At 45.7% G+C, this 12077-nt stretch overlaps 2 protein-coding genes across 21 annotated transcripts in view; one reads left to right on the top strand and one right to left on the bottom strand.

Moving 5' to 3' along the window:
• Positions 1–12077, top strand: part of CTSO (cathepsin O) — a 41488-nt gene that overhangs the window by 16070 nt on the left and 13341 nt on the right. Inside the window, exons 6-8 of one of the 4 annotated variants that reach the window (XM_085857089.1) lie at positions 4828–4991; positions 8335–8427; positions 9238–9707. In XM_085857089.1, the coding sequence (XP_085713215.1) occupies positions 4828–4991; positions 8335–8427; positions 9238–9272 (292 nt within the window). In that variant the 3' untranslated portion in view covers positions 9273–9707. The other 3 variants (XM_085857087.1, XM_085857088.1, XM_085857090.1) reach the window with 3 other exon arrangements.
• Positions 9646–12077, bottom strand: part of AFDN (afadin, adherens junction formation factor) — a 77947-nt gene continuing 75515 nt past the window's right edge. For all 17 annotated transcript variants that reach the window (XR_015051691.1, XR_015051692.1, XM_085857071.1 and 14 more), the window contains one exon: positions 9646–10469. Coding sequence is in view for 15 of the 17 variants with exons in the window: in XM_085857071.1 (XP_085713197.1) it covers positions 10331–10469 (139 nt within the window). In the remaining 2 variants the exon portion in view is untranslated. The remainder of the gene's footprint in view (positions 10470–12077) is intronic.

Below are 12077 nucleotides of genomic sequence, written 5' to 3'. Positions count from 1 at the left end.
TTAGAGGGAAGGAGCCATGGCCCCCCCCCCTTCCTGAAGTGGCTCAGTCATGGGGAGCATAATTTAAGTCAACACCATGGTCCTTATGTTTCATGAAGAGTTTGGTCTGCGTGTGGCCGTCGGTTTCTGAGAAGATTAAAAAATATATTTGCTGAATTTGAGGTGAAACCCCCCTTTTCAGCCTCTTATAGGTGGCCTGTCATCCTTCCGAGGTCGGCAAAATGAGTGCCAGCTTACTGGTATCCTGTGTCGGAGTGGCGACCCGTCCAGGATTGTTTCTAATAGCCAAGGAGACTGCTTTGGCAGCACCAATGCTCTGTACAGAGAACGGTCCCAATGGATGGATGGATAGGTGGTGGTTCTGGATGGGCATCAAACACACGAGACCTTTCTGTTCTGATGTATCGTACCAAATTTCATCCATAATTGCTCAGGTAGTTGTGTGGAAGATGTTTTCGTGAAAATGAGAGATTCAGGGAGCGGGCTCGCAGCCCCCTTTCTGGGGGAGATATGGCCATGAGGACCACAACTTAAGGTTCGGTCATGGTCCTGCTGACTCATGGCGAGTTTGGTCTGGATATGTCTGGCGGTTTCTGAGATGATTTTTGAATAAAATACCAATATTTGGGGCAAAACCCCATTTTTACCCCTCTTTATCAGGGGGAAGCACAACCCCATGAGACATTGCTGTCCTGATGTATCATACCAAATTTGCTCCATAATTGGTTGGGTAGTTTGTGGGGAGATGTGTTTGTCAAATGTTAACGGACATCCGTACATACGGCATACAATTTTGTTTTGTATGTGACCCTGCGACCCACTCTGAGCTTATTTTGGAGCAATACCTTAAAAACTACTCGGAACTTGCTGTGGCGACCCAATTTTGCAAAACGGGGACGGGAGGAACTAATTAACTAGTTGTGAGATGCTCTGAGATGCAGATTTCGACATTTTATCACTACATAAGTGCGTCACGACCAAGGGATAACAGTGGTTTGAAGAGCAAGTGAACGAATTAGAAACTACCTGCAGATCCAATTGAATTGTACAAGTATCTGAAGGTCATTTATAGATGTACTTGCAAAAGTACTCATCCCGAGATGGGAAACGCTTAAGTGAATCTGTCAATTTAAATTATTTCATGAACTTTAAACAAGTCAATTGTGTTACACTCAAAAAATCTGGCCTTTTCAATTTGAGACCAGTTCTTTGTTTATCTTTTTACCAAAAATTGTAATATTGGTCGCTCAGCCTCTGAGGCCACGGCCACGTAGCCAATGTTACTTCCTCCACAAAGTTGTACCTGTATCCTGAGTTTGTAGTTTTATAGATGTGGCCTGTGCATAAGGAACAGACAGACAGACAGACAGACAGACAGACAGACAGATGCATATATTTGTATGAAAAGTAAAAGCACACTGAGCCTAGAAGAATAATAAAATTCTTTATTAAAAAAAAAACCCTGACGTTTCAGAAGACCACTATCTTCCGTCCTCAGAGGTAAAATAAAAAAATAAAAAAAACGCATGTGCAGCTGCACAGACGTTAACAGCGTCATACCTGCCATACAGTTTACACATGAACTCGAACTATCCGGCTTCATTGCTGTTCTGGATGTGGGCATCGCACGCGCAACAGACCAGCGTTTGAGCACCCAGGTGTACCGCAAACCCACACATACAGACCAGGTGTTCAATTACAACAGTCGTCACCCGACTACGCACAAATGGTCTTGTGCACGAACATTGTTTGACCGGGCCAAATCGCACTGCAGTGAGCAACACACACACGACGGACCGAAATCGAACATGTTACCCGCTTACTGCAGAACAATGACTATCCGGCAACATTCATTTAATCTTGCCGCCGGAGGAGGGTACCCGCATCGTGACCAGAGGAACCGGCCAAAACAGTAGTATTGTTGTGGGCCGGGGTTCAGTGGCGATAAACGACCACCAGGGGAGCAGTAGAGTCGTTTCCCACCGCACACCCGGAATTTAGGTCGTGACTCTCGGATAAGTCCCAGAGTTCACGGGTCCCTTAGCGGACCGTGGTCGCCAATATTTTGACGGCGTGGGGTAGGGTTAATTGCCTAATTTCAATATACCTAAATACCCACGTCATCCAACTACCGGGGAAAACCACACCCTCGACCGACTTTGTCCGAATCGAGTCGCTATCACCGACTCGGATCCGGCGTAACCGAGTGGAAGTTACCCAAAGCCGCGCCGGACCAAATGAACAATCCACGGCACGAACGGCCCTACCAATTCGCAACACGCACCATGCTAGGCCAATGGAGGAAAGCACAGAAAACGAGCTGGTACATTTAACACGGGGCGGGGGGGGGTATTTTACAATAATAATCGGGGAGGGGAGCAAACAGAGCAGAGTTATCCGAATAAAAGGCAGGCAATGGACAATGAGCAAAAGCACTTAACAATTCTACTTAAAGTAGGGTTGGGCATACAACCATACTTTTTTTTGAAAGGAGTGTTTTTTTATGGCCAAATTTCACGCTGATCACGAATCCGTTGAACTTTTTGACCGAGGATGATGTCTTAGGTTGGTAAAATGCAAAAATACAAAATGGCCACCAAATTTGATAATTATGGCTTACTAGGGCATGTAATATTAGGGTTGGGCACACATCGACTTTTTCTCTGTTGTCCCGTTGAAAGGAGCGTTATTTATGGCCATTTTTCACGCTGATCACGAATCCGTTGAAATTTTTGACCGAGGATGATGTCTTACTAAGACAGACATCATCTGACTACCGAGACATCAGCTGACCTTGTAATAATATTACATGCCCTAGTAAGCCATAATTATCAAATTTTACCTGAAAAGTGGGTAAATTTGGCGGCCATTTTGAATTTTTGCATTTTACCAACCGAAGACATCATCCTCGGTCAAAAAATTCAACAGATTCGTGATCAGCGTGAAAAATGGCGATAAAAAAACCTCCTTTTAACGGGACAACAGAGAAAAAGTCGATGTGTGCCCAACCCTACTTAAAGACGGGGCCCATGGACACACACACACGCACACACACGCACACACACGCACACACACACGCGCACACACACACGCACACACACGCACACACACACACACACACGCACGCACACACACATACGCACACACACACGCGCACACACGCACACGCGCACACACACACGCGCACACACACACACACACACACACGCACGCACACACGCGCGCACGCGCACACACACATACACACACACACACACACACACACGAAAGAACTGGACCCGTGAGTCTTTAGTCGGTAGAGCCGGGCCGGGGTACCTGTCCCGCCTCGTGCGGTCACACCAACCCGAACCACCACGGTGGGACTCGAACCCACGACCCGAAGTCCACGGCCCACGTCCCCGGCAGCTCGGCCGCTACCACCACGAGAATCCACCGCAAAGGGCCACAGACGCTCGAACCACGACTGCAGACCAAGCCAATCGCCACAATCACTGCAGACCGCAATCGCCACGATCCTGCAGAACACCTCTTGTCTGCCCAACCCCTCGTCCGAACAACCACTCTACTCTTCTGAGTTGGGAGGGGTCTCTTCTCCTTGTCACTCGCCTCTTGATTGGACGAGGGGTTGTCGGATGACTCGTGGTCACCTCCTGATTGGCTGGGGCGTGCGTGTCATGCTCGCCCTTCGCTCATTCGTTGGAGGAAACGTCCATGCCCTGCCTTGGGGCGGACCCTCGATCTGAGGCGATGGAGGCTCCGCCCACGCCTTCAGCCAAAAACACGTGGGTAATGGCGACCGGGAAGAATGAGGGACGGTGGCGTTGTTGTAGTGGATGTAGTAGTAGTAGTTGTTGTTGTGAAAACCTAGCTAAAAAGTAACTAGTAGCCCACACATGTAATTCCCATTAGACAGAAGGAAGGATTCTGACGATAAACACATACTTATCGAAATAACTGAACTACGGGGACTCTGGCTGCTTGTGTGCACAAGGTTTCCAAATCCGTAACAGTAGTACCATACATCGGCAATACTTCGGAGATTGCCAACCGATTGCTGCCCCCATGCACCAAGCAAGGTCCATACAGAAATGGTTTGATGAGATTGATTTGCAAGAACTTGACTGGCCTGCACAGAGCCCTGACCAAACCCCATCAAAAACATTTGGGATGAATTGGAACGCTGACTGTGAGCAAAACCTAATCGCCCAACCTCACTAATGCTCTTGTGGCTGAATGGAAGCAACCCCCCACAGCAATGTTCCAACATCTCATGGAAAGCCTTCCCACAAGAGTGGAGGCTGTTATAGCAGCAAAGGGGGGGGACCAACTCCATATTAGTAATGCCCATGATTTTGGAATGAGATGTTGGATGAGCAGGTGTCCACATACTTTTGGCCATGTAGTGTTTGTTTGCATAATGGGTGGTGCAGGTAATGTGGGGTATTTCTAAACAACAGCCATTTGGTGAAAAGCTCTGAGCACCTTCTGATGCATTATTTCTGTGTATAACAGACAAGTCTGCCTATTGGTGCCCATCCAGGCAGAACATCGAATGGTGATCATGAGAATCTCCACAAGCAGCTTGGGGGGGGGGGGGGGGGGAGTTTTCAAAGGAGATGTTTTGCTTAATGGACACATGTAGAGCAACAGGTTCAAAAGTCATTTGTCTGCTTACATTTGATCACTTCTTAGCCATTTTATTAGACAAAGGGCAATGGAATATAATTGACTTCTGCTCCCAACCTATACTCTAGCGGGATGTCTAAGGACAAATCCAGCTTCATTGCCAGTAGTTTCGAGACAATATTGATGGTACCTCTCTTGCAGGAACTGCGAGAAAACAATGCAGGCGATTCTTCTCAAGGAAGGTCCTCTGGCAATCACTGTTGATGCACTCAGTTGGCAAGACTACCTGGGAGGCATCATCCAACACCACTGTTCCGAAACCCACCCCAACCACGCGGTCGTTGTTGTAGGATACGATACCACAGGTACACTACCCTCCAGGGTAAGTCATGTAAATGTATATTAAAGTGGTGGCTTAGCCACATTATAGTGTCAAGATGGCTCAACACTTACTAGCTGCTGGTACATCCTCACGATGTAAATCCATCGGTGGAGAAACTCACCTTTTCTTAACAATACAGTAACCTTCAGGACAAGGTTTGATAAGGCCGAAGATAGATGCTTGGATGCTATAACAGTATAACCCATCATACCATGAACAAAATAACTAGAACAGCAGTAGGTGGAGTGCATACCTCTGCCAGGCTGAACAGTTTACGTTTTGTATCCCACTGATGGGCTGGATCTGGATTCGGACCTGAACCAAAATCTAATCAATTTGTCCTCATCCCACACTCAACCTGTCCACCAAGTTTTGTCCGAATCCGTCCATAACCGAGATATCCTGCTCACAGACAAACAAGAGTGAAAACATAACCTCCATCCACCTTTGTTTCATCGAGAAACATTTTCCTATGTTTTGATGTCTGTAACCAAACACCTGACCTAAAAGAATTAATTTCCTCAAGGGTCATTCCACCTCAAATCACCCAGAAAAAAAATAATTTGTAACCCGACCCCCTCAGATTTGGCTAATTTTTTGCATGCATGTTACATATGATAGTCTATGTTCACATACAAAATTTTCTGATATCAACTCCTAATGGTAGGTTTGGCGACACCTACGATTGGAGAGTAATCAGAAAATTTTCAAAAATGTATTATTTAGTGCTACTAGCATAGGAGTGTATATCAGAAATTTTTCTGAGAGATGCCCCCCCCCCCTCCGTCTTAGTTGCGAGTCACCAAAGGAGCATGTTACAACTTGTAGTGGAAAACATGTCATCAACTACGATTGGAATGAGTCTGGGCACAATATTGGCTGTAAACTGACAAGCCTGGGCATGTCTATGTACGTCATGATTTGGTTGCATTTTTACGACCTTTGAACTTTGGTCAAAAATATCTCGAGAACAAAAAATACTACCCCTCTAGTTTTTTGATATGTTATAGTAGACAGTATGAACTTTCATTTTCATGCAAGGCCAGGTCAAGGTCACGAGGTCTTCAAGGTCAAGGACAAGGTCAAATGTCAGGTCAAAAAATCATCCACCCCTAACTTAACTAGATCGACGAACCGATGCTGGATTTGCATTCTATGGACAATTACCTTTCCAACGACACCAAAATAATCGAGATAGGGCAAGGGGTTGCTGAGATATGAAGATTTGAATTTTGGTGGAAACGCGACACTAGTCGAAAAGGTCAAAAGTTCTCAAGGTCATATCTCGTCAACCCCTAGTCCGATTTAGCTAAAATTTTGTATGTGAACATAGACTATCATATGTAACATACATGCAAAAAATTAGCCAAATCTGAGGGGGTCGGGTTACAACCCTGGGGTGAACTGAGGTAGAATGACCCTCAAACCATAAATTTACACAAGTGTTATTCCTTCAGGATGAAAGGTTTATCTTTTCCACCAGGATAGAACAAAAGACACAAAGACGCTGACGTTTAGCGTGTCTAGCCTTTGTGGAGCAAGGAGGAGGAAGATGTAAGAACGGTTTCATCGTCCTGTTTGTAAATGGCAGTATTGTGATCGTACATTATGGATTTTGTTTTTGAGTGTTTGGGATTTACATCAAGAGTGAAGTGGGATGGATGGAGGGGTTGGTGGGGATTGCAGGTCTGGAGGGAGGGTGCAGGGGTGAAGGAGTGGAAGAAGCAAAACGAGAAAGGGAATTTTTAAAAACTAAAATATGTTGAAAAATATAAAATATATATTTTTTTAAAAGTCACACCTTATCTACCATCCATCGACCATTCTGTGCCACCAGTGCAGGTTGCTTGTTCTTACTCAAACTCGCATTCTTCCGATATTATCTCCGCCAACGAAGGTAGACAGAAGTTGTGTTTTCATCCCTGTTTCTTGGTCTGCTTGTCTGTGAGCAGGATATCTCAAAAAGTTTTGGACAGATTTGGATGAAACTTGGTGAATAAGTTGGTTAAGTAACAAGAACAAGCCGATTCGTTTTTTGATTCAGCTCCGGATCCAAATCCGGCCTATCAGTGCGATACAAAATAAATCGTTCAGCCTCGTGAAGGTATGCACTCTATGAACTGCCATTCTGGTTAGTTCAGGTTTGCTTTCCTTATCCAAGTTTGGAGTGACCCTCAAGGTTCAGTAAACGTTTGTATTTTCACGGGTGTTCTGTATCGAGGTTCCCCATCACGTGTACATCGTTTGTGTAATTCCCGGATTGTGGTCGAGATAATGGTGGCATCATGGGTGACGGGCTGGAAGTGGTGCATCACTGTCCTTTTGCATTTAATTTTGCCACGATGCATATTAGACCAGCATGTCATTGTCCACGTTGAATGTTCAACGATCAGTGTTTGTCATCAACGAACCTTTCCGAGTACAACCGAGCATCGACTCTACACTGACCCATCAGACTCACAACATGCGTTCGGGTGGTGTTTTCAGAGCAGTTGTAAGGTGATTATTTTGTTCAATGCAACACTCAAGACGTTTTTCTCACCAACTGTACATAACAGGTAGTCAGTTAAAGCAGACGGTCATTAAAGGTACTCATTCATCATTGTTACTAATGCGAGGGGTATTCAAAAAGTAACAACAACAAGATAATCACAATGATCCAAGACATACCAACCTTTCTTTGATATCGTGCCCTCGACTTTGCTAAACTCGCTCCATCAGTCAGGTTTTCGTCGGTAAATGGAAGATCACGCAAAGTGATGCTTATAGGATGCCAGCCATTGCCGACACCACCATGATGAGCTTTTTTAGGGACTCGTATTTCCAAAACCTTGGACGTGTGCAGGTGTTTACGAATGATGGTGAAAATGCTACTTTGAGAAATTCCAACGGTCTCAGGATGGTTTGGTGACCTTCCTCAACGACACCTCGACTCGGACAAATTTGTCGGTCGGTCACGTCTGCTGGCAGTCCAGAACCGGTGCCATCTTCATGGGCCTCGAGTCCACACTTAGTCGGCCGCCCATTCCACACACGGCCAGCTTATGTTTGCGATTGTTTTGGATCTGCATGTTATCTGAATAAAAAATATTGATTATAGTCCGAAAATAATCAGATTATTGAACCAAATTACGTTTAACAAAGGTGCAAACTTACAATGAGGAGACCTAGCCATAGCTCTAGGGTGCCAATACCTCATTGCTACAATTTTCTGAAAGCACCTCATAAATACATTTTAAAATCGGTATTTTAAACCTGGAGTGCATTTATACATTTTACAAAATGCCATTTCTTACTGTGTACAATTGTGTGTGTTGACTTGCCAGGAGAGATCCCGTACTGGATCGTGAGGAACTCGTGGGGTGCACAGTGGGGAATTTCTGGCTATGTACACATCCGCATGTTTGAGAATGTTTGTGGTGAGAATCAAAATACTACTACTACTAACGGTCCCAATTATTCCCATATTGGGTGGTTGGCTGGGAAAGGTTTTGTCCCAAATCTTATACGAAGCGGTTGGCCATGCCTGATGTTTAACTTAGCTGCTTTGTACAGCAATTTGGAATTTGTTCAGGGTGCCAGAGATAACTCGCCAACACTTCAAGGACATTGTGGGATCTTTAACATCCACCATGTAATGCTAGCAGACTGGACACCCGGCTTAACGTCCATCCGGAGGATGGCGCACCTTGTGATGCAACGCCCGGCCCGTAAAAGCACCAATCCGACTGATTCTTAACCCGATCTATAACCTGAGACTACGTAATTCCGAGGTAAGTGCACTCACTACCTGTGCACCATCCTGTCTGTGGTGAGAATAGAAACCCTCTCCCGACATACTCCCTCTCGGATTTACTGCTGTTGTAGAATCACAATGCCGTCCAATCCTATTCCTCATGGTCTCCTTCAGAGCAAATAGTATTACGATGCAACCACTTAATAACTACTCTATCTTCTTGTTCTCTCTCTCTGTTCAAAAGTCGAAACAATTTATACATTTCTAATGAAACGTATGTTTAATGTCACCACCGCTCGCTATCATTACCTTTTCATCTTCTTGTTTAGTTTTTTCCTCCAAGCTCAATTTGTGTCAACAAATGGTGGAAGTTCGATTTGGTGTCCATTATTAACAGCGAATGTAAACGAGTTCACGTGGAAACGAATGAATGGTTCCTTGTTTTGGGTAAATTATTTTTTAAATCGATTGCCTGTGTTTTCTTCACCACTAGGAATCGCGAATGAAGTCGTTTCCGTGTTCGTCTGAATCGGAGTCCGGGTGGTTTACACGGCGGTCACCACCGTACCCTCGTACAATAACAGTCGTTTGCACGGAGCCCTCCTTCTTGCACGTCGTAATAATCAAATCCAACATGCATGGTGGAGCAAAATCATTCCATCTGCATTGGCGGATCTGCCATCATGGGTCAGATCCATGACGGAAGCTAGACCCACTCGTCCAATAGGTCTACGTCTCACTCGTACTGTCATTTGTGTCACCATTTCAGCTAACAGGGTGTAATCCACTCGTGTGTGTTTTACAGCATCGTTTAAACTTCTGATCATGAAGATTCAAACGTTCCGCAAATGAAGAGAAATGGTTTTCACCACCGAGAAATTTACTATGTTGTTTTACAATATCACAGTTTAAACTTTTATTCAAACAAGAGATTATTAAACATGACAACCATTTACCTGGTTATACAGGTGTGCAAGTGTGTGTGTAAGAAAAATTCAGGTAAATCTGCTTCATAGTTTGATGTACTTTACATGGTATTTGTAGTGCACTATGCTGAGGTTAAACACCCTGCCCACCCCCCCCCCCCCACCAATCAACACACAGTAATCTCACCCTCATCACCCCATGGGACATCCTCAATACTACGACACATGTACACTGCGGGCCGTGCACGCATTTCTAAGGCAGTGGTGAATCTCGTCCCATCGGTATCAAACTCTTTGCAATGACGGCCCTTGCCACTTGTACAAAAAAAATTGTTGAAATGTTGCACATCTCACCCACTGACTTTAACCGTCACTTTTACACAATGAACTGTTGAAGGGGAGGGGAGGGGGGACTCACAAAGGCTACAAAAATATTGCATAACAGCACAAAATGTCCACCTGGTTGTTGAAAGTTTAAAACGTGGACACTAAGTAAAAAAGCGGCGACTCCTGGATCACCGGCCCGGGCACACGGCGAGTTTACCACCACAAATGGTCTGACAAGGGCAGGGCGTCCGGGTGAGGATAAGATAGTGCAACAGTCAGAGGTGAAGTACGCAGGCTGGACAGGTCTCGGTCGGGAACCTTTCATCTCGTGAGTCACTTGTTACCAAGCTCTTGTTCGAGCTCCATGAGCCTGCGAGACGTTTTCATCTTGCTGGAAACATCTTTGCCTTCAGAGAACAGTCGTTGCCGCTCACGGAATGTGAGTTTTTCTGGTCCTACAACTCGCTCCGGCCTGCAAAGAGTGGTGCACGATCAAGATGAGGCAAGGCTCATGTCTTTCACATTGCAGTGAAACATGTTAAGAACAATTTGTTGAATTTGTTGTTTCACTTCAGCACTCGAAACGGAGGTCATAATAAGAAAAACTAGCCGGGAGGCGACGATGGTTCGCGGGAATTATTGAACAATGCCACGATAGGTACAATTGAGTTAGTGGAAGCTTTTGAGGAAGCCCTACCGTAAAAACCTATCTCTTCCGTCAAAATTGACCAAATCAAATCGGATTTTTCATGTTGTACTTATGGACATTACGCAAAGCTTGTAGGAAATGATATTGTGAGAAAAAAAAGTTCAAGTCGGCGTGGCTCCACCCACAAGGGGCGTGGGACGCCCCTCATACAAAAAGACACAACTAGACCATGATATCTAGCTTGTGTCTAAGTTTCATCAAGATCGCATCAAACGTCACGGAGCTTTACTCTGGAGAGAGTCACAAACAGATAGACAAGCCGGTAGGCGACGAGGGATTCGCTAGGATTGAAGCGCTGGATACGATGCTTTTCATTCTGACCGATCCACCGACGAAGATTCATTGCCAAGACGTATTGGTTCACATACAATTGTTCCTCTGCCCGGCAAGATTTTTCCTATTGCGTATTTTGCCAACTGGCACTCCTCATAAAAAATGACGGTAAATAGACACCCTATTTTTGAAGGACTACCATTTCAAAAATAATGGGTTTGCTGGTTTGTGCTATGGAGCCTCGCGTTGCAGACAGACACACACACACACACACACACACACACACACACACACACACACACACACACACACACACACACACACACCCCGACAATAAGGGATATCTAGCATATATAGCGAATCCAACAGACACACAAACAACGAAAATAGTGGTCACAGCTGGCGCCCGTGAACCAACAAGCATGGGATGTGGGGGGGGGGACAGTGAAAGAGGACGGACAAGGAGGGTCATGGTAGAGAAGGAACGGTCATTGTGAATGTAGGGGGAGGAGGGATCATGGTAGATGTCAGAGGAGGGATCATGCTGGATGTAGGAGGAGGAGGAGGGTCATGGTAGAGGAGGAGCGGTCATTATGAATGTAGGAGGAGGAGGGTCATGGTGGATGTCAGGGGAGGAGGGATCATGGTAGATGTCAGAGGAGGGATCATGCTGGATTAGGAGGAGGAGGAGGGTCATGGTGGATGTAGGGGGAGGAGAGATAATGGTAGATGTCAGAGGGATCATGCTGAATGTAGGAGGAGGAGGATCATGGGAGAGGAGGAGGATCATGGTGGAGGAGGAGTGGTCATTGTGGAAGTCGGGGATGAGGGATCATGGTAGATATCAGAGGAGGGATCATGGTGGATGTAGGAGGAGGAGGGATCATGGTAGATGTCAGTGGAGGGATCAATGGTGGATGGAGGGGGAGGAGAGATCATGGTAGATGTCAGAGGAGGGATCATGCTGGATGTAGGAGGAGGAGGAGGATCATGGTGGAGGAGTAGCTGTCATTGTGGAAGTAGGGGGATGAGGGATCATGGTAGATGTCAGAGGAGGGATCATGGTGGATGTAGGAGGAGGGATCATGCTGGATGTAG

This window comes from Eptatretus burgeri, chromosome 15 (assembly GCF_056783735.1).
Source record: "Eptatretus burgeri isolate ZD-2024b chromosome 15, Ebu_testis_v1, whole genome shotgun sequence".
Taxonomy (NCBI): Eukaryota; Metazoa; Chordata; class Myxini; order Myxiniformes; family Myxinidae; genus Eptatretus; species Eptatretus burgeri.
The sequence above is the reverse complement of the archived record's forward strand: the minus strand, read 5'-3'. Positions and strand labels throughout refer to the sequence as shown.